This window comes from Felis catus, chromosome A2 (assembly GCF_018350175.1).
Source record: "Felis catus isolate Fca126 chromosome A2, F.catus_Fca126_mat1.0, whole genome shotgun sequence".
Taxonomy (NCBI): Eukaryota; Metazoa; Chordata; class Mammalia; order Carnivora; family Felidae; genus Felis; species Felis catus.
Window position 1 is genome coordinate 150,452,848 of NC_058369.1, and position 23,480 is coordinate 150,476,327.

Consider the following 23,480-nt stretch of genomic DNA (forward strand, 5'->3'; position numbering starts at 1 on the left):
CCAATGCAGTATAGATTTATAGAGCTCCAGCTAGGAAGTAGGCTGGCAAAATGAGTTTCTTCGTGTGCTTTAGAGTTTGAGGTGGCGCCGGAGGTCTCCAGGTTTTCTCAGGAATGCCCGTGGCAACCGCACGCTCTTCCTGTGACCTGGGCTGAGGCTCCTGAGAGATGGTGAGAAAAGATAAAAGTCCAATAGCCAATGGGTAATGACACCAGGCTTGGGAGGGGTGGGTTCTCAAGCAAGCATCCAGTACAGTGCCTTATGTTTCTAATTACAGAGCATGGTTAGAGAGCAAAACCAGGCAACACTTTTTTTTAGACTGATGGAAGCATTTAAATCAGCTCTGAATGTCAGTATTTTCTAATTATGATGGAGGAGTGGCACGGAACCTCCAAAGGCCTTGGCAATTTGGAGTGTTTCAGCCCAACCCTGATTCTCTTCTTTTCGTATTCATCATATGTCTTCTTTGTCCCTCCTTCTCTTTGAACATCCCAGAACTATTCCCTCAGTTACAAATGCCTAATACCCATCTTCTAAGACAAGGTTCTTTTCCACTGGAGGAAAACAACCATAGCTACAAATCACAATATAAAATAGAGCTCCATAGCGAACCACTACCACCCTCAAGGTAGTACTAAAAGCTCAGCTGGAGACATGGCCTTTTGATAATGTCTTAGCCAAGTTCCTCTGTTTACCAACTAAGTCTAATGAAAGAAATGCCCTAGAAGCCATTCCAATTCAACAAGTAGTCAGCCTTGCGGACTATAAAAAAAAATAGTTAAGAGACTATTTGAGGGACCCCTCAAATACTACTTTGGAGGATCACAAAAATGAGTAATAACCTCAAGGAGGTTACAATCTTCAGGAAGGACAGATACGTACTTAGCAATTAAAATGCAAGCTACAGACTAAATGCTCCAATAGAAATATAATATGGGTGTCCATACAAACACATTAGCGGTTCAGAGACCCTATAGTCTTATGCTAGTCTTAAGCCTATACTGTGAGTCATTTCTTACTTGAAGAAAAGTCCAGAAATCTCCAAACTAACAACTAGGGTGAAGTGCCATCTAAATGATGAAAGGAAAGAGGAAGCAGTCTAAGCCCTTTTCAATTTATTATTTAACTTCTGTGTAGATTTCTATGTTTAAGTTGTTCATCTATAGTGTCCGAGGGGTATAATGGATAATGTCCCTTGGTTTGGTTTCAAAGCTTTTCATCTTAGATTATAAACTCTTAGAAGATAGCCTCTAACTTGCTACATAATTCTAGAACACAATAAATGCATTTGAGGATCATGATGAATAAAACTTGAAAAATTCACTAGGGAATAATTAGTCTCCATTAATACTAGCGTGTCCTTCATGCACAAGACTATTACCACTGGCAAAGCACATACCTTTGAATTCTCTCCAGCAGTGTAACTGGATTTATATCCTGCCATCTAAACTCTCTCACCTTGCTAATACCTTGTATCAACAAAGATAGCTGGCTAAGGCTCTGGATCTGGGTTTTGATCACTAAATTGGAAATGTTAGTTGGAAAACCAATCACAAAGAGCAGACTCATGGGTTGCCAGTATTTTTATAGCTGAGTAGACCAGAAAGTCCAAAGGGTCATGCATAAGTAAAACTACTGTTGTGTAAAATATGATGATCTCTGTACCATGTTTACCATTGGTGAAGACCCATGACCTCTGATCTTCTGTTCCAAATAAACCACTCATGGTCCTTGTTATGCAATTTGAGGTGTCTCAGCTTCTTTTGCCTGTGCTGAGCATTTAACTTACTCAATAGCAAGTGCTTAGTCACAGTGAGATTGTCTGATCCAAAGGCCTTCTGCAGGAGAACAGAGAGGTTATTCTAAGAGGATTAAAAGAATACATCCAGGCTTCCAAAAGCTGACCTGTGCCACACCCCGCATACCATTCCATCTTCTCTATGAAATTATAAGATCTCTCAAGTCCGAGATCGTGTCTGACACACTGTAAGTGGGGCTCTCCAATAGAACTTTCTGTGGTGGTGAAGATGCTCTCTGCATTGTCTTATATGGTAGCCACTGGACACATGCAGCCACAGAACACTGGAAACAGGGCTAGTGGAACTGAGAAATGGAATTCCTAATTTTCTTTAATTTTTTTAACAATCACAGAAATTCTTACGTTTATTTTATTTATTTTTTTAAGTTTATTTATTTATTCAATGGGGGGAGGGGCAGAGAGAGAGGGAGAGAGAATCCCAAGCAGGCTCCAGGCATGAACCTGTGAGATCGTGACCTGAGCCTAAGTTAAGAGCCAGACTCTTTTTTTTTTCTTAATTTTTTTTAACGTTTATTTATTTTTGAGACAGAGAGAGACAGAGCATGAACAGGAGAGGGTCAGAGAGAGAGAGGGAGACACAGAATCCAAAACAGGCTCCAGGTTCTGAGCTGTCAGCACAGAGCCCGACGCAGGGCTCAAACTCACGAACCACGAGATCATGACCTGAGCCGAAGTCGGATGCTTAACCGACTGAGCCACCCAGGCGCCCCAAGAGCCAGACTCTTAACCAACTGAGCCACCCAGGTGCCCCTGAATTTTATTTAATTTTAATTAATTTACATTTAAATTGCCTCATGTGACTAGTGGCTACTGTACTGGACAGCATAGCTTTAGAATCTTAAAGACTATCTTTTCCTACAGCCCTAAATAGATGGCCATTTCACCTCTACCGGACTGTTTTCAGTAATAGGGGTTCACGCTTTCTCAGCAGCCCTACCTATTGCTGGAGAGTTCTGTTGGGGCAAGGACCCCACCCTTATACATCAGAATTAGCTTAGGTTATCACATTTATACATTCCTTTCAGCGAAGCTACGTAATTTTTGTTCTCACACAGACACAGTTTGGTGGAGAATTTCCATCTTTGCCATAGCATTCACACCTATGCCTTTTACTTCTCTCTAGGGACCAAGAGCAGAAGTGGCCACATACCTGTTCTGATTTGGTATTAGCCTGTGTCTTTCAGTGTAATTCTCCTTGAGTTTGCCACGGAAAAGTATTTTAAACCCTAAGTAAGAAAAAAGAGCACAGAAGTAATTGGGTTTCAAATTTTCTCTTCTCCTCACTTTTCTCAGACTTCTCAGAATGGTGTAGAAATTATTCTAAACACCAGGGCTGGTTTTCCACTGATTGGCTGCTATTCAGGAGCTAGTGCCAAAGTTCTATACATCTCAGTCTTCTTTCTTTATATGGAGATGAACCTACTTTTCTTACCTAAGAATCAAACAATGATTGCCACAGGGTTTGAACAATCTCAAGTGCTCCAAATAAAGTGGCAGTGTTTGTGATAACACTTTAAGATGCAACCTAGAATCCCTAAATGTGTTGTCTTCCCAAGCGTTAGAGTCAGTGTATATAAACACCAGCACTTGGTCAGTCTGAAATGCCCAAGCTGCCCATTCCTGCTAAGGTGAAAAGAGGCCACTCTCTTTCACAAAAGACATTGATTTTAGTTATGTGAAGCCTGTCAGGGTTTTGCAAATGGAGAAATACAAATAGAGGGAACGTAATGATAAAAGATGGAGCAGGAATGAAGAGAAAAAACAGGTCATAACCTGTTAGCCTGCTCATAGTACAGCTTCGTGTTCTGGATTCCACTGATCAGAGAAAAGAAACAGCTTGAGAGGGCAGAGCTCCTCAGGTTGATCCCATTCATTCTTATTTCTGTATTGCTGATCTTGACAAATGTGCCTTGGTGATTGCATGTGTTTTTTTTTTTTCTTAAGTAGCACAGATTTTTGGAACAAGATGGTGAAGGTTGAGCTAAAGTTAAGTCCAAACTGTATGTTACAATCCATGTGTTTATTTGGTTTTTGAGTCCCAAATGAACCATTCTGTTCAGAAAAGAGCAAAGCAGGTTGATAAATTGAACTTTTTTAAAAAGGACAAAAGTTCATTTTCTACAGTCAGAAAGAAAACACTGCCAGATTTACTGTGTAACTACTGCAAATGTGGGTTTATATAACTTTTGAGATTCATATATAGTCTATTACAAAAGTCTTTAATTCACTTTGTAAACACTGATCAGTCAATAAAATACAGAGATGAATCAGCTTGAGTTACATTTTACATACTCAGAATGGTAAAATCTAGAGTAAAAATCCAATGGTTCAAATCAGCTACAATTCCTGAGTGCCTACCATGCCCAATAGGAAAGAGACTTTTTTATACAGTGGTTATCTTTTCATTATTGGCCTTAAGAATTAAAATATATAGAAAATAAAATATCAATAAAATATTTAAATACTAGTTAGAACAGGGGCACCTGGTTGGTTCAGTCGGTTTAGCGTCCGACTTCAGCTCATATCGTGATCTCGTGGTTCGTGAGTTCAAGCCTCAGGTTGGGCTGCCTGCTGACAGTGCAGAGCCTACTTCAGATCCTCTGCACCCGCCCCCCACTCCATGTCCCTTCCCTACTCTCTCTCTCTCAAAAATAAATAAACACTAAAAAAAAATTAAATACTAGTTAGAACAATTGAGCTGTGGCAAGGCAGTACATTTATTCCCAAAATGAATGATAGGTGTTCAAGGAGGGAGATATCACTTCCAAGCTAGAGTCCTTAAGAAAACCATCATGAAGAAGTGAAATTTGAGTCTGACTCAATAGAGTCAGACTTCATGACTGAAGGATCCAGTCTGAACTGAAGACTCCAGAATTCATGACTGAATAGAATATGGACAATGAAAAGGATAGAGGAACTCATTCCAGATGGATGTGATGTATGAATTAAAAGTGCAGAAGTAGAAAATTCAACGACATGTTTGAGAAGCAATACAATATTTTTATCAAGGATATCATGGGATGATGTGCTTGAAAGGAAGGTTAATGGTTTCTAAATTAGAAGACTAGAAGAGAATTAGAAGACTAGATATCATTTAGACCTAGAAAGGAGGAATCATGGACATATCATGTTTGATATATCCGTCTTTGCTGGATTGGAGAGCAGGTATGGAACCATAGTATTATATAGAGTAGGATTAAACCTTGGACATCATCTAGTCCGAGCACCTCACTTCACAGAAAGGAGTAGTCCAGGTTCCTGAGTCCCTATCACTGTTTGCCAAGGGTTTGTAGAGAAGGGCAATTGAAGCATTGAGGTTAGTGAAGATAATTTGAAGAGCAGAGGTGAGGAATCTGCTGGAATATATTACACCCAGAAATCACCCCAGTACATGTAGGATGAGGAGAAGTATCACTGAGCCACAGTAGTCACCCAGCTGAAATTAACACAAACCCTCACAGACAACACATGGCTCCTGACTTTCTCCCACAAAGCCCTGAATCTTGAGAACAAAAGACAGAAAACAGATGATAGTTGTGATTCAAAGTTGAAAATGGGTATGATACACCTGGTAGAAGTTAAAAGAAGCAAGGAAGTCTAAAATACAAGTTCCAGGAGGACAGGCACCTTTTCAGTCTTGTTCATTGTTGTATCCCTAGTGTGTATAATAGAACACCACAGTAAATGCTCAGTAAATGTATATTGCGTCTTGATGGTGTAAATGTGTTTCCTGTTTTTTGTTTTTGTTTTTGTGGGGCTTCACTGAATTCATTTCACCATGATATTTATAGTGGGTAAATAATGATGACTAATCAGAAAGAATCTGCCTAATAATTGTTATGAGTGTTGAGACACTAGGGTTCCTTGAAATAAAAGAGAAAGTGTTATATTGAGAATGAGGGTATAGTGGTCAGAAGAGGAAGGTTATGTAATAAGGAAGGTGCAATGCAAGAAAGAAATGCTAAGATCACAGAAGTATGCAGTGATGCTGTCCAGAATCTGAGCATCCTGGTATATGAATCTTACAAAGAAGTAACAATAAATTAATAGAGGCTTAATTACTATTTGCAAGGTTTAATTTAATTGGGAACTTTGAGACATGACATTCTATCATTTAAGCCAAATGAACATACAATTGAAGAGGTATGGGTAACTTTTTTTTTAATGCTTATTTATTTTTGAGAGAGAGAGAGAGACAGAATGTGAGTGGGGGAGGGGCAGAGAGAGAGGGAGACCCAGAATCTGAAGCAGGCTCCAGGCTCTGAGCTGTCAGCATAGAGCCCAACGTGGGGCTCAAACCCACAAACTGTGAGAACATGACCTGAGCCGAAGTCGGATGCTCAAATGACTGAGCCATCTATCCAGGCACCCCAGCATGGGTAACTTTTAAGATCACTTCTTATCTCAGTTTAATTTGATCCAATGAATTCAACCAGAGATCTTGACAATAGTCTTCTCAGAACTTTCCTGGGGCACTCTTGCTTATTTCCTGAAAGGGAAAACAATTCCTAGAGATAAATAGTGGATTAGTCCAAGAATATTATAGTGCTTAAGAGCAGGCACTTTGAAATTCTGTAAAATGGGGATTTTAATAGCTACTTCACAGGTTTATTGTGTAGATAAAATAATTTAACATATTTTTAAATAGCCCAGCAGAGCTATCAAGCCACAAAAAGACAAGGAGGAAACTTAAATGCACGTTGCTAAGTGAAAGACACCAGTGTAAAAAGGCTACATACTGTATGATTTCAACTGTATGACATTCTGGAAAAGGCAAAGCTATTGTAAAAACAGTAAAAGGATCAGTGGTTGCCAAGGGTTGGGGTAGAGGTGGGAGTGAGGGAAGTGTGAAAAGATGGAGAATAGGGGTTGTTCAGGGCAGGGAAACTATTCTGCTACTATAATGGTTAATACATGATATCATGCACCTGGCAAAGCTCAGCGTGCATAACACCAAGTGTGAAACCTAATGTAATCTATGGACCGTAGCTAATAATGTATTGGTTCATCAGTTGTAACAAATGTGCCCCACGACCGCATGATGTTAATTAGGCTATATTAGTTTTCTAGGGCTGCCATAACAAAGTACCACAACCTGAGGGACTTAGAACAACAGAAACATTGTCTCACAGTTCTGGAAGCTAGAAGTCCAAAATGGAGGTGTCAGGAGGGCTTTCTCTGAGGACACTTAAAGAAGGATCTGTTTGGTCTCTCTCTCCCAGCTCTGGTAGCCTCAGGTACTCCTTGCCCTCCACCTTCTCATGGCATTCTCCTTGTGTCTCCACATTATCTTCTCCTTGTGTATGTCTGTTCCTGTGTCCAGATTTTCCCTTTGTATAGGAACACCAGCCATCTTAGAATAGGGCCCTCTTTAATAGCCTCGTCTTGACTACGTATACAAAGGCGCTATTTCTGAATAAGGTCACGTTCTGAGGGGTTAGGTCTTCAATACAGTTTCTGCAGCGTGAGTACACGATTCAGTGCAAACATAGAAGAAACTGGGCAGGGGTGGAGGAAAGGGAGTATCTAGGAGCTCTATCCTTTCTGTTCCTTTTAGTCTTTAAACTTGAAACTACTCTGAGAAATAACACCCATGAATTTCAAACAGAAACAGTAAGAGAAAAATAACCCAACACACAGTACACGTTCAATAAGTGTTAGTTACTTTTGGAAGCTGCATTAACTTATCCAGTGTCCCTGACACAATAGATTTTGTTCTTGATGCATTCCAAGACCAGTAGCAGCATTACCAGAAGATGCCAAGGACTTTCCCCACACCCATTCACTATTCAGTCTGTGCTGATTTTAAGGTAGGTAGGACTTAGCTTTCTCTGTGGCTTCTCTCTCTAATAACTGAGGGTGGATTAGAAGCTATCCGTTCATAATGCTCATATCTCCTGCCCTTAACTGGATTTCGTGGTGTCATTACCAAAAGGAAGGGCTACATGCTAACCGATTAGGAATCTGTAACGCCGACTTACTACTTAATTACACCAGCATAGATGCGCCCCGTTTTAAGAAAATCTTGTATTGGGGAGTCCATATTGAAAAGACAGATGTGTCAGTCAGTAATGATTCATCTGCCTTTGTAAAGTGCTTTCCCCCTTTACGCAGAAGTCATGTCAAAGTTCTTTCAATAGCATGACCATGACCTCCTCCCCCCACCCCCGCACAGTTCCAAAGTTTAGATTTTTCATAAAGCTTTCAAGAATCCATCTGTCACATTCACAGGTACATACCTCCCTTAGCCTACATTTCTTTTTCAGGCTAACCTCCATTTGGGACCCTCTAGAGCTCCGTGGTTTCTAGAATCTCTTTGCCTTGACATTTCGTCACTACATTGGTTGAGAGTTTGTTTCCTAACCGATGTTGCTGGAAGGGGTTCAGCATGGACTGGGGGAAGGGGAGGAAATGAGAGATTAGGAGCTGGGAAGATGGAAGCTGCTGCTCCCAAAAACGGGGAAACACCCCTTACAGTTCCACCCAGACATGGCTCCCCTTAATAGGACAGGGGCAGAGAAGTTCAGAGGAGCACTGTGGTACAAGAGTGTGACGACTGAGGAGGACCTCCAGCCCCATCCTGGTGGGAGACCACCTGCGGACCATTTCCAGAAACATACACACCTTCCTTCCCCCGCACAGCCTCATACACCCCCAAGAGAGAGTCATACCACACCATACACAGATGTGCGTTCTCCTCTCCCTCAGATACACTCTCCACATGTCCACAAAACACAACCCGGAAAGGCACTTGTCTGTGTAGATGCATCATAGAGCGACCCCCTCCCCCACGTCTAGTGCCCCAGATGCATACTCCCCAGGATCCAGATGAGTAAATAAGGGGATAGATGGACTTTTTCTGTGGTTGGGAAAGAAAAAAAGGGCCCAAGTAAGTAATAAAAGGTGAGGAGTAGGTGGAGAGAATGGGTAGCAGGAAAAGAATTTGCGTGGGGAGAGAGCCAGTGAGGATGGTCAGCCAAAGCGACCGCATGCTCTCAGTCCGTTCCACTTGCCCGTGAGTGTTTGTTCCAAGACCTTTCAGGCTCTGCCCACCATGTGCCTCTCCAGCCTGCTTGGGGATATTTACATCACTGCTTATTAGCACCTCCACCAGAGGTATAGGCTAAGAAACTCAGCCCGTTGTTACTGAAAAGCAGCCAGCATTACAACTTAGCTTGGATGAGGGAGGAGCTCAGGCTTTAGAGGATGCCTTTCAAGCTACTTGGATAAATTAAGGAAAGTGAAATTGTTTACTTAGGGACAGACCCCCCTCTCCCATTTCTGTTTGCTGTTGCTGTAGTTATTTGCAAAGTGGTTCATACACAACAAAAGCCTGTATTGAAGAAAGGGACGAGAAGAGTTTACTCTCTCACTGCACCTAGCATCCGGATAACCAAAGTTTGGTCCCATTGGCCACGGGGCTGTTCTCACCCTGCACTGTCCTCAGAACGGGAGCCCACCCCCAGGTGAAAGACCCCCAGATGACCTCTCAGGGGGTGTTCAAGTCACTTTTTTTTTCATTCTGATAACTATGGAGAGATCAAGCCAGAAAATGTAGAGAAACTTGTGGTTGATGAAATAGTAAAGGAAAACTGATTCTTTTCTTCATAACTAGCAAAGTACTTAGAAAGTACTTTTGGTAAGAGTAAGATAGAAAAACACCTAAAAATTTTAAAACTCCCAATAAATACCAAAATTAGAGTTTCTAAAAGATTTATATGCAGTATAAGTAATACCCTAAGGGATAAGAAAGGGGGAAAATGCAAACATTGTATAGTTTTATTTTTGTTGGCAGAGACTTTATTTTTGTTTTTGTGTGTTTTTTTAAGGGGAAAATGCTTGAAAATAAAAGAATCTGACAATTTATTTGAGAAGGTTTCTGAACTTGGCTTCAAAATCTAAGTTTTGCTTTTTGCCCCCACAAACAGAGATGCCGTTCGGTGATGGCTTTAGGCTTTGCACAGCTCCTGATTTTCCTGCACAGGGCAAACTTCTTGTCTCATAAGCACAGAAAGGGCTGGAAAATATTTTTTGTGATCTGAGTGCAGCGGAGAGTCTAGGATTGCAGAGGAAGTGGAGGCCTCCCGCTCCACACAGGAAACAATCTTCAAGCAGGCCTTAAATGCCAGATTCCAGGCCGAGTTTAACTAACCACTGACAGCTCTGTAAACAAAGCAAGGACAAAAAGAGCCCGCTTCCCCTTTTCTGGTAGTCATTTTGGGTTTGGGGGCTGCAGGGGAATTCTGGAATACTTGGCTTCATGGCACAGAAGTGCAAGGGAAGTAGGCTTCGCAGTTGAAGAGCTGGAAAGGGAAGATCTTTCTGGGATCAAAAGCATCACGGAGGAGGTAGGAAAGGATAAAATGGTTGGGTTACAAAGAGCCGGGACTTTGGAGCTCTGAAAACGGCTTGATCATATGTAACTGCTTTTAAAAATGCTGCCGACTTCTGCTTATTCATGGTATTATTGCTGTGGTTTTTTTATCATTCTGATATTAATATTCTTTCAGATTATGCAGATTATGCCTTGATGCTTATATTATTTTATTTCTTTTATCTCTCTTACTTTTCTCTCATTCCTGCATATTCCTTTTTGAGCCACTTTTCTTTTTTTTTTCACTCTTTTTCTCTTTTCCTCTCTCTTTGTTCACTTTTTCGTAACTTTCATCTGTGGCTCAGCAAGTTACAAAGAACAAAATCATTTGGTAGCTGTGAAGTGATCCCACCAATATTTCAAATCTTCAAAATCCCTCTGTCTCCTGAGGTTTTTATTTTCATTTTTTAACTGTAATCCTGGGATCTTATTTATTTGTCTCTAATGGTTTCATGAATGAGACTGAATTTGTTTAGTGCATGAAAGGCTCAGCTTGGGAGTCAGAAATTGGTCACTGGCTACCTTGCCAGCCTTAAGGTGTTTTTCTTAGGAGTAAAGAAGAAAGGAGAGTATGAAAAAATGGTGGGGGACCAAAGGCTAAAGTGCTTCATGGGAAATGATACTTTGATTCATCTGTGATCTCGATCTACCTCCTCTCTGTTAGGTCCAGATTCTCCGGTCTCCCTAGACCTGAAGCCACACCATGGATGATTTTGAACGTCGCAGAGAACTCAGGAGGCAAAAGCGGGAAGAGATGCGGCTTGAAGCAGAAAGGTAAGGTCCTAGGTTGAACACTATTTGTATTCTGTTATTAACAGTGCTGGTTTCAGGCTTCAAAGATCATCCCCCTGAAGGGCCAAATATATTGTACACTAAACCTTTTGCAAAAGTTGTGATGGAAAATTTTCCTGTTATGACTCTAAATTATACATAAAAAAAGAACACCAACATCAAGGAAAAAAGATTCTAGAGGAATCAAACAGTCGCATTAAATCAGAGCCTTTCATAGTGGAATTTTTAAGTGACAAAAGCAATGTGTGGATAAAAGTTTAAAAAGCAGTATAATGTTGAAAGGACAGGAAAAATGACAAATGCTGACAGTTGAAACCAACAAGGAAATGGGAGCCTTAGGTCTAAAAATGCAAAGGCAGGGGCGCCTGGGTGGCTCAGTCGGTTAAGCATCTGACTTCGGCCCAGGTCATGATTTCACGGTCCATGAGTTTGAGCCCCGCGTCAGGCTCTGTGCTGACAGCTCGGAGCCTGGAGCCTGCTTCAGATTCTGTGTCTCCCTCTCTCTGACCCTCCCCCCATTCATGCTCTGTCTCTCTGTGTCTCAAAAATAAATAAACTTTTGAAAAATTTAAAAAATACAAAGGCAATAAGTCCTAGATGGATCTTGTGACCAATTTTTATTCTGATTAGAAAAGTAGCCAAGTCCAGTAATCCATGTATTAGAGGTTAATAGTTAATGGAGTTTGTTACTGTGGATATTCTGAGTCTAGTTGGAAGCTGTCATGTTGTATGTCGTGGTGACTTCAAGGGCAGGCTGGGGAAATAAAGCAATGACATTGGAAGCATGGGGCATAAATGCATATCGTAAAATTTTAGGCCTTAGAGCGAAGGACAGTGGCGTTTAATGTGGCTTACATCAGACAGAGTAGGCATTCACAGGAAGAAAAGTGTTAAATAATGTTCTTATAATTAAATCGACGTTGCCTCACACAAATTCCAATGCACAGGTGAAAAGATGGTAGTAAGGTGATCCCTTAGTGATCCTGCAGTAGAAAATGGGAAACTTAACACCTATAACAAAAGTATTTGGTGCTGTAGGCTCTGTGTGTGTGTATGGAGAACCCAAAAGAAGAAGGTAAAATTACTGCTTTGGATCAGCTTGGTCGGAGAAGGCTGCCATTCATGGAATGTCTATGTCCATAAATATGACACCATGAATGGTACCTGGGCTGTGTGGGTTCAAGTCCCTGCTCTTAGCCACTAATGAGCTGTGTGGCCATGAGTAAGTGACTTCTCTCTAAGCCACAGTTGCCATATTTGTGAAGTAGGCATAATGTCTGCAGAACTTGTGTGGTTGTTGTGGAGATTATTGAACTTCATAAATGGCCTAGTTGGTACCTGACACATAGCAGACTTCCATAAATGGTAGTAGTCGTTGTTGTTTTTATTTTTTAACCATTATCATTGTCTAAGCAAGTAAGGAACAGCAATGTAGCCATATAGATAGCCAGAACTAAACATCAGTGCCAAGGAAGGGCAGTCATCATCCTGTGGTGAAACTAGTCCGAAAAAGCTCCTTGGAAGTGGTAGTCCGTGGAGGATGCCGTAATAGTGATGAAGAGTAAAAGGAGAGCCATCTTGGCGAGAAAATGACACCAGGAAAAGCAGAGAGGTGGAAATAAGAATCCTGGTATAAGAGACCTATTGATTGCTTCACGAGGAATGAGCTGGACTCACACATCTTGGGTGTTTCTATTTCCCATGCAGGGCAATAGAGACTTAACAGGGGGTGCTGTGTGTGATGAGATACGTTGGAGAGTGATCTACAGTGCACTAGAGTGTGGGAAGAGTTAGTATTGAACATATAGTAATGAGACCCTGAATTGGGGCAGCAAATATGGAAATGAGGGCCAAATATGGGAGTCTTTATGGAGGGAAAATTAGCAGACCTTTCAGGAGAGGGAGAAACTCAAAGGCAATTCCAGAGAATTTAATTAAGTCTGTGGAGCTGGGAATCTCCCACAGTGTTCTAGATGGAGAAACTTGTTCCATTCTTGGGTGTACATGGTGGGGGGGGGGGGGGCTGTTTAATTTCAGGTAGAAACCACATCCAAATGGAGATTCCCTCTAGGCATTTGGAGGTAGAAACGTTCTATCTTTTTTCAGAAAGGGAAAGAAATTATTATTAGAGACTAAGTTTGGGCTCACCCAGTATGGTAGTACCAAAGCTGAAGGTGGTTGTGATAGGGTCAAGAAAGCAAGTGTAAGATCATAAAAATGTAATAGAAACCATCAGAGGAGACAAAAATGTCAAGGAAATGGGGAGAACCAGGGAGAGCATCCGTGTGGAGTGGACATCACAACCTTCTAGGCAGTGTCCAGGCCCAGTAGGACGTACCTCTTACTCTTTCTAGTGATGTGTTATATGGCCTCAGATTCAACTGCAAGCTGATGAGATATCTTTACATGACAAATACTTATTAAGCACCAACCAAATTTCAGTGTCTGTGCTAGGGACAGGACAAGCAATGGTGAGATACAAATAGCCATGGCTTCTGCCTTTATGTCCCTCACGTCATGCTAGGAAATCAAAGTATAGCAAGGTCAAAACACAGACCAGGCTCAGAGTATGGGGCTAGAAGGACTCAGGAAAGAGAACAGGAAATTGAGCATCAGGCTAAATCAGTACCTTCAGTGTCTTTGCTTTCCAGGTGAACAGGAAGATGGGGAATCAATGTGAAGGGAGCAGTACTACTGTATTGCTGTGGCTAGAGCCATACTGTAATTACAGTGAATAAACTCTTTCTTTAGAACCAGAATTTTGCTTAAGAACTTTCCACACACCTCCATGGTTTATTCCTTCCACTTTTCTGTTTTGTGTGGAAGAACATGTCTTCCTTTAAAGTCAATCATAAAAGGAATGTACTCAGTGAAGCTTAGTTAGGTACCCTTAATACTCTACAATAAATTTACACAAATTTATCCTACTCTTTTAAATTTACATTTCTCTCTGTTAATTTTTTTAGAATACTATGTTTCATCTAATTCCCTTTCTTTCTTCCTTTCAATTTTTTTTTTTTTTTGAAAGGAGTATTTAAGGACCTCCTTACATTCGGACTGTTACCTTTTCACGTTTCAAGATGAACCTTCTAGTTCTGTTATTCTGGGGCGTGTTAAGTAAGTCCGTGTTCACTCTTTCGGATTTTGTAAAATCTGATCATTTATGGGAAAGGGAAGGTCAGGTTTTATGGTCCAGCCAACTTTGATGGTAAAGTTCAGGGTGTGTACAGGAAACAGATGGCCAGAACCAGAAATCAAGGGCCATCTAAAATCATGGTTTGATCTGAAGATAAAGGATGTAGAAGAGCCTGAGCAAATCCCTCTTCCTTTATCTTTAGACCTTGGCTTCCTCATCTGTAGCTGGAGTCAGTGTTTTCTCTGGGGACTTGGTGGTCATTTTTACTTTCCTTTGCCTTTGGTTTGTCTAACTTTTTAATAATAATCATATATTTACATAAAACAATAAGGCACTTTCCATTTTGGAAAATGTGACTCTATGGCCCTGGCCATAATACCCGGGGCCAGACTGGAGAAGACCTAACTTTCCTTTGGATTCAGGGAACTAAAAGAAAGAACTCAACCCAAATCAGGAGTGCCAGTGAAGTCAGTTAGCAAGAATTGAGTGGCCCCAAGGCTCAGAGCTGCAGATTCATTCATTCACACCTTCAACAAATTTTAATTGGGCATCTACTCTGTTCCAAGCCCTATTTTGGGCCCTGAGGATAGACCAACAGAATGACAGAATTGGTAAGAGTATGTCTACTGCTTTTCAACCTGTACAAAACCAAGTGATGATCAAGAAACTACGTATTTATATCCTCAAATATAATTTGTACCCTGATATTCATTGATACTTACTAAAGGTGGCTTATGCCCTTTGTATGCTATACCCCTGCAGCCCATGTGGGAGAAGGGACAACAGAGACAAGAGAAAGTTTTGTTGATTTCCACTTCTTACACACAGAGGCTTTCCAAATAAAATACCCTGTTATTTCAATTAGTTGTTATTGAGCTTGACTAGCAGGTGCAGTTCTACTTTGCAATGACAAATAATTTAAAACTTGTACTCTCACCAGATGTTATAACCACAAATTAAAACAAGCCAGATTCTTCTACATTTCATTCGTCAGAATACATTTAAAAGATTATTTAAAAAGCTAACCCTTGTGCCATGCTGGCTTTCAAGGGTTTGGGGCTGGCGTGTACTCATTGTATCACAGCTGCCCTGAGAATATCATATACCTCCCTCATTCTGCGGGTTCTCATCTCGTCCATTTCAAATCATCTGGCTTCCCATAACCTAGACTGTGAACCTAGTTAATCAAAAACCTCCTTCCCTTCTTCTCCTGCCCTTAACCTGTGCATTTTTTTGTTATTCACCTTGTCCATGTCCTCCATTTGGCTGCTACTCTAGACTCCTTAAGATGAGGTCTTTAGATTTGGTAAAAGGAGGCACTTCATTTGGTCATCAAAAAAAATGTATTGACTATCTATAAAGTGCAAGATACTATACTGAATCATAGGGATGAGTGGTCACCAGTCTAGGCAGTGCCCCAACAGTCACAAAGCTCACATCCTAGGTGGATTAGTAACTTTAGAGCAATCTTGACCAAAAAGGAGAGGAAATAATTTCAGTAGAATAAATTAAGCAAGTAACCATTGAAAACTCTAAATGCATTGTTTCTAAGTGTAAGATACTATTTGTACACATCTCAAATTAAACTGTATTTTTAAATCAATTACATATTTGAACAAATAATTAGTTTTGCTCTTTATTATTCTTCACCTGTATTATGAGAATAAAATATTAATGGGTATATTCTGTTCCCTTTCTTTATCTGTCTTTTATTTCACTACCTCTCTGCCTTTATCTATTTCTCAGTGCTTCGTAATGCATTTTCCCCTGGTCTATATGTATCTTTATTAACACTTGATTCCTTTGCCTCCATTTCTCCTCCCATCTGTGTACTAATCCATCTCACACTGGATTATTTATGCAGGTGCTTTTGTATCATCAGGGAATACATACATTTCAAGGGAGAAAATGTAGGGGAAGAGGAAATATTTTCAAAGGGGTCAAATCCAGCTCTCTTCCTATTCAAGTAGAAAGTAGAAGTGGAAAAGAATGCTAAGTCTTTTGTATGTATCTGGCAAAGATGGACTGATCACAGCACCAGCAGTAGGGGTGTCTGTCTGAATAGAACATGTGTATTGTACATGCATGAAGAAGCATGTGTCAGCAGTGAGAGACAGTAGAGCTTAGCAGTCAAGGGTGTGGGCTGTGCTGTCAGATCCCAGGTCTGCCACTTATTAGCTACATGACCTTACAGATTATTCGATATTTCTAACCTTGTTTTCTCCTCTATTAAATGCGGGAAATAATATTCACCTCTTAGGGTTTTTATGGGGAAACAAAGGGATAATACATGAAAGCATTAACATAGTACTAATCATCTGGTGTTTATTATATAATCATTTATTGAATTATTATTTTCGTTTATTGAATAACACTCAATAGATGAAAATAATAATTTTATTATTGAATTTTAATAAACATCACTATATAGTTTTCTAATTCGATTCTTTATAACACACAAAGAAATGAAGACATACTTTACATTTACCATCAAGCAAAATAAAAAAATATGAAGATTTTCTTTCCATACTTCTGAGGCTACAAGAACCTTAGGCAAGATAAAGGGCAGGAATGTTACTTAGTGAAGAGTTTTGAGTGAATGTGATTGGTGACAAAGTCTGAGGAAAGACTGTGCTGTCTCAGCCAGAAGAATCAACACTGATTCAGGTTGAGCTCTTCTTTTACATGTGGCCAAAAGGATTTTGAGCTTGGGTGTATCTGCTAAGAAACCTGCGGTGATGTTCTCTCCATGAGATCTCCAGTCAGACACGCTTCCCAGTGCTGGGCTCGTTCTCACAACAAGCTGCTCCCCCACTTTTCAAGACATGAACTCATTACATTCCTGGCTCATGCTTTCCACATCCGACGTGAGCTTCTCTTTCAGATCAGAAGAAAAGCCCTTATTGTGGAGTGGCGTTATCAGATTCAGAGGCTCATAGACATAAATAAAAGGAATGAAAACACTCCTCCTGTTGTCATCGTTCATACATTTTTATGAGCCTCTGAAATATACTGATGATTAGACATTTGAAAGTAAATATTTTCACTACAGTAGAAAAACAAACAATTTTTAGAAATCCACCGAGTCTAAGTAGCTCCCTCCCAGAACTCTGTCACTAAAACATTTCTATGGGAGTTAACAGTGTGGCCAATCAATGGTTGTACAACATACATACCCAAAGACACTTTTATTTACAACGCGTGGCATTGTGGCCTTGAAATTTTAAATCAAATCTTTCAAATGTAATTTTTTGTTATTCTGTAATCGGAAAATTTTTCCTCATTAGGAAGTTAAGTAAAATATTCCTTTCAAAATGTCTAAATTATTAGAGTAGCTAAATTTGCTCAAAACTATCACTCGGAAAATCTCAGTGCTCTCAGAAAATCTATTGCTCCAAGGAGCAAAACAAGTGTTAGGACCTGTATCTACATTTCTCCTTTAAGTTAAAAGGCTTTTTTCAAGTAATTTGTTTGGAAGAGATTTTAAACTACTTCTGTAAGGTTTTTGTATTTAACTTGATATGGTTTGAGATCAGCCCATCTGGAATGTAGAACCTGGACAAAATAAGATAGATATTTTTCACCTAAGAGATCTTTCCTTACTTATTTGTGTCCAGCAACATGAAGAATCAAAATATATATGCATATTCATATCGTCCCTCTCTTGTTCTCTCATTCTAAATAGACATGATTTATTCCTCTATTAAGTTGTAAGTGATTAAATTATAAAAGGCATCCTGGGACCAGTTTCCACTAACCAAACAGTTCTTCTGCTGCTAAAAGTATCCCACTTTAAGGTGGCCCGTGGAGCATCAAGAGTCTAGGATCTACCCAACATGACAGTCATTCAATAGAAATTGAAAATCTAGGAGCACCTGGGTGGCTTAGTTGGTTAAGTGTCCAACTCTTGATTTTGGTTCATGAGTTCAAGCCCCGTGTCAGGCTTTTCACTGACAGTGCAAAGTCTGCTTGGGATTCTCTCTCTCTCTCTCTCTCTCTCTCTCTCTCTCTCTCTCTCTCTCTCTCTCTCTCCTTCTCTCTCTCTCTCTCTCTCTGCCCCTCCCTTGCTCACATGTTCTCTCCCTCTCTCTCTCTCTCAAAAATAAATAAATAAAATAAAAACTTTAAAAATCACCTACTGTAGCCACGTGGTTAATTTTCCAAATCATCAATTATGTCTTTTATTTAAGATATTACATATGTAAAACATAACTCAGAATTTTACCTGAAGGGTTCAGTTCAGCAAAAATAGTTCTCAAGTGGGAAAGAGTACCAGCCAAATTTCTCATCTAGTGTTAGAAAGAAGGAACCATCATTTGTTTAGCATCAACCAAGGGCCAGATTAGGTGGTATACTTCATAGACCTTATGTAATTTAATTATCAAAACAACGCTGTGTCCTTATTTAGTCTGTTCAGGCTGCTATACCAGAATACCATAGATTGGGTGGCTTTTAAACAACAGGAGCATTTCTAGAGGCTGGGAAGTCCAAGATCAAGGTGCCATCAGAATCCATACCTGTGAGGTTCTGCTTCCTGGTTCATTGACAACTGCCTTCTTGCTGTGTCCTAACATGGTGGGAGGGGCAGCTGTGTTCTCTGGAGTCTCTTTTATAAAGGGCACTTATCCCGTTCATCAGGGTGCCATCCTCATGACCTAATCACCTCTGCAAATCCCCAACTCCAAATACCATCACAATGGGTGTTAGGTTGCAACATCTGAGTGCAGAGGAGGGCAGCAAACATTCAGTCTATAGCAGACCTGGATATTGTTGCCCCTGTTTTATAGCTTAGGAATCTATAGGACTGAAAGGTTAAGTAACATATCCAACTTCACATAGCTAGGGAGTGCAGTCCAGTTCTGCCTGCCCCAAATCTCAAAACCTTTCTATTGCAACAGATTGATCAATGGAATTTTTCATGTTTCAACTGGTTGTCTTGGCTAAAATTCCATCATCTCCACAATGCCAAAATAACTCCCTGAGATGGGGAAAAATCATTCAAAGAAACAGACTGAATAAGGCTATTGGGCCTAATTGGACTGTTCTTTATGCTTATTCAGGTAAATTGCTTACATGTGTAGACACAGTCATTGTTTTGTTTGCCTTCTAAAACTCTCCTGTGTTATTCCCATTTCACAGAAAAATAGAAACAGAGAAGATCAAGTTTTCCCCCGCAAGCCAAAAAAGGATGTTGGCATAACTGCTCTTGACTTTTCTTTGGATTTTTCTCAATAAGACTATATTCACCATTAGGACAGAGACAGTCACATCATCACTCATAAAAGCTTACGGCTGTCACTGACCTTATAGATAATCTTCTTCAGTGGAATGTTACTTTTTCACTTTTGGACCACACACTACTTTGAGTCTCTGATGAAAGCTATAGACCCTCCTCCAAGAAAAATGCACATATGCACCCTCAAAACTTGGCACTATTTTCAGTGGCGTCATGAACCTCCATCCACAGACCTCTGGGGGGCCCATGAAACTTGGGCCAAGAATCCCTCATCTAATGAATTTTAAAAGCTTCATTTTACATATGAAGAAACTTAAGTCTTGGGATGCTGACCTCCTCAAGATCACCCAGCTAAGCTGAGGTAGAGCCTTCTTGCACTGTGTATTTATTCATCTCCCTGAATAAATGGAGCTGTCAGTAACAAATGTCCCAGCTATTGATTAGGACAATTGAGATGACTTCTGGGGAAATATATATACTAGAATGTATTGCACGTAGAGTGTGGTTTTTTTTTATTTGAAAACAATTTATTGATAATATTTCTAAAGGAGATTATTTCAGATTACTTCATGGGAAGGAAAAGGAAAAGCAAAGAAAGATAAGTGGATAGGCAGAATGAAAATGATTAATTGTTAGGAACTGGGAATCCAATTTTGCCAAGTCAAGAAGGAAAAAAAAAAACTGGTGATTTTGCAAATAGAACCCTATCTGCCATCAATTTTCAAAGTCTTTTATTTGGCATATGTTATCTTGGGAGCATTTCTTTAAACAAAGCTTAATTATGATACTAAGTTATTATGTAGAATTTCTTTATCCTTACTGGTTTCATTTAGCAGTGCAAACTCATCAAAGGATTTTTCTCACTAAGTATGTGAAAGAACTGATTTGATTCCTTAAAGATTTTGTGTTTCATCTTTATCACTACTATTTGTTGAGAGGATAGGACACACTGGAGGGGGACACAGATATAATGCCTTTCAGAGTGCAGGATCCTTCAGACTTGGGTTTGAATCCCAGCAGGGTTACCAAGGATAACCCTTAGCCTCTCTAAGCCCATTTTCTCATCAGGAAAATGGCCATCATAAAAGCTCATAAGGTTTCATGTAGATTAGAAAGCACTAGATGGATAGATGACAGATAGATAGATGATATGTAGGTAGGTAGGTAGGTAGGTAGAAAGGAAAGAAGGAAGGAAAGGAAAGGAAAGGAAAGGAAAGGAAAGGAAAGGAAAGGAAAGGAGGAAGGAAGGAAGGAAGGAAGGAAGGAAGGAAGGAAGGAAGGAAGGAAGGAAGGAAGGTGGCAGGGGGAATGGAAGAAAGAAATGAAATGAATATTTGACTAGTGCTCAGTAAATAATACTTGTTGTTACTGTATTTTTGGCTGGCTAGAAGACATGGTAAGGAAGAAGCTATCAGGAAAGCCCTTTCCGGGTCAGGTCCCCAAGAATCACTGAATATATGCACAGCCCCCATGTCTTCAGACAGTTTGGTCTAATCTCGACCATTTCAAATCTGTTTTAGCAGCCTGCCTTGACAGTGATAGGAGAAGTATGGATATGATGTCTCCGTGCTGAAAAGAAAATCTGCCTTCTTATTTCTAAGAGTCATTTTCCCTACTGGTCTTTATCTCAATAAGTTATATATCTAATATTCAATTAATCATATATTTTACATAGTTTTATTTTGCCTTGTGGAAATATCATTTCTTTTTTTCATATTACATAATTATGGTTTCTGTACCACTAACGCAGTAATCAAAAGCCTCTCAACCGTATATATAAATACTGTACCAATAATATAAAGAAATTGGGTACTCATTATTCACAAAATAATTTTTAATCATTTTATTCTAAATTCATGATTTTTATTATGAAATAGTTGATACATGCAAAATGATACTATTAAGGCATACAGAAGTTGTAAATCATTGTAATGCATATATCATAAAGTTATCACTGAGCTTTAAGATCTAGAAAATTTCCAATACCATTGAAACTTTAAACTGACCTCTCCAATCCCACCCCCTTGCCTCTCCAACAGAAGTAACTAGTATCCTGAGTAATTCATTTATTTTTAAATAAAATTCTAAATAAGATAACCTGAATTAGGTGATAGTTTTTCCAGACCTGTGATCCAGGGAATTCTAAAGATTCTCTCCAAACTCTGTTGAAAATGTTAATGAGAGGCCATTATTGCCTGAGAGGGCCTTTCTAAACACACAGGTCCGAAGGAGTCCTTCTGCTGTCTAAGGCTGGGAACCTTGGAGGAGAATTACACACCAAGAATTCTCTACAAACAAAGAATTTTCATCAAAATCAAATAAAAATGTAACAAAGGCCATCAAATGTGTATGTTGAATCTATAGATTCTGCCCATTGGTTTTTCTCACTGACCAGCCAGATGTAAGAGATCTGCATTTGTAGCCTTCATTTGGCCAGGTGGACTGATAGACAGGAATCCTTACAGACTATTCCTAATTCTTAGTCAAGGGAAATCTATTGCTTTGAAGTCTGCAAGGGAAGTTCTTGACCTTTATTATCCCCAAAGTCCTTAGCAGTATTATAAGAAAGTACCACTGCAATGGAAGCATGAGCATGTTGGAATGATGTCGTAGTGGCTGTTAAGTGGATTCTCATTCATCATGAATGACGTTAAAGAGGAATAATGAGCATGTTTTGTAAATAGAATCAGTTCTTTTCACTAGTGTGCTACCTAGTAAGCAGTGTTCATCAGCAGTTTTGTAAGAATGTAATTTTTTAAGAACTTTGGAAACATTCACTTACTTTTAAAAGCTTAATTTGCTAATTATAAATCATCTTTATGTATACAATTGTTAAACAAGTTTCTGATGTTTTCTTAACCTGGCAGAAGTGGCCAGTTTTGAACATACTTTCAAAACTAAATTTCTTTTAAAATATCCCATAATTTGGGGCCCCTGGGTGGCTCAGTCGGTTGGGCTTCCGACTTCGGCTTGGGTCATGATCTCGTGGTCCGTGGGTTCGAGCCCCGCGTCGGGCTCTGTGCTGACAGCTCGGAGCCTGGAGCCTGTTTCGGATTCTGTGTCTCCCTCTCTCTGACCCTCCCCCATTCATGCTCTGTCTCTCTCTCTGTCTCAAAAATAAATAAACGTTAAAAAAAAAATTTTTTTTTTAAATATCCCATAATTTGTATTGGCCTCTCTTCCAGTTAGTCTAGATTGGTGAGATCTGACATTGCATTTGAGACTAGTACCAATTGACCAAGTTAAAATGTGAGAGTTTATTTTCCATTTTAATAACTCCCTACATCGCATACAGTTCCTTTGCTGGAATAAAAATCTTGGTAAAGTACACATCAACCACTATAAATAGCAGCCATAAGCCTGTACATTCAGGAGAGTCTCCAGAGAGTGTATTTTAAACTGCACATTGTTTAGAATAGGAAATTCTTCCAATGTTCATATTTTCCATTGTGGGTGACATGGACTATCCCATATCACATCTTCACTAGCTTCCATTTTCCTGTACCATTTAGGAATCCAGCTGATAAGTTGCCAGAAGATTACTCAATATGTGCTTTTTATTTGCCTAAAGCTAACCTGGGTCTTATTGTCCGGTGGGAGTTTTGCATAACGAGGGGCTCTGCAAATGTAAGCTTGATAACTCTCTGCACCGGCACCAGCAACTAGATAATGAAAGCGTCCTTTCTTTCTGGAGCTAGTCCCTGGACTCTACCTACTCCGAATAACAGCAGTCACCCATTTTTTATTCCCACGGAAAACCTTGCACTGTTGGCAGGTCTTTCTGGGGAACTCAAGAGACTAGCAGGGAAAATAAATGGGCAGGAAGCGAATAGACGAGCGAGCAGGATGAGATGATGGGTTATTGTGCTGGTTCAAAGACATGAAGCCTCAGCAGGTACGATTACACTGCATCTTCCCCAAGGCACTGTTGGCAACTCTAGTAGATGTAGACCTCTGCCCACGCCTTCCTTGAACAGTCCTTCTGTTTCTCTAATCAACTGTTGTGTAAATCTTGATTTTTCAGTGGGGCCCATTTGAGGGACCTAATATTCACCCACCATTTCTTCTCCCTTGATGAACAAGATGAGAAACTACCGTTGAGGAGCCTTGGTATATAGCAAGA

General features: G+C 39.9%; 1 protein-coding gene across 7 annotated transcripts in view; it reads left to right on the forward strand.

Annotated features, from left to right (window-relative positions):
• The window catches only part of CALD1 (caldesmon 1), a 188,303-nt gene that overhangs the window by 75,380 nt on the left and 89,443 nt on the right, over nt 1-23,480 (forward strand). For 6 of the 7 annotated variants that reach the window (XM_019825826.3, XM_045052782.1, XM_019825825.3 and 3 more), the window contains one exon: nt 10,858-10,967. In XM_019825826.3, coding sequence (XP_019681385.1) covers nt 10,897-10,967 — 71 coding nt within the window. In that variant the 5' untranslated portion in view covers nt 10,858-10,896. Of the gene's footprint in view, nt 1-10,023; nt 10,168-10,857; nt 10,968-23,480 lie in introns of those variants that run through there. The other variant, XM_019825827.3, reaches the window with a different exon arrangement.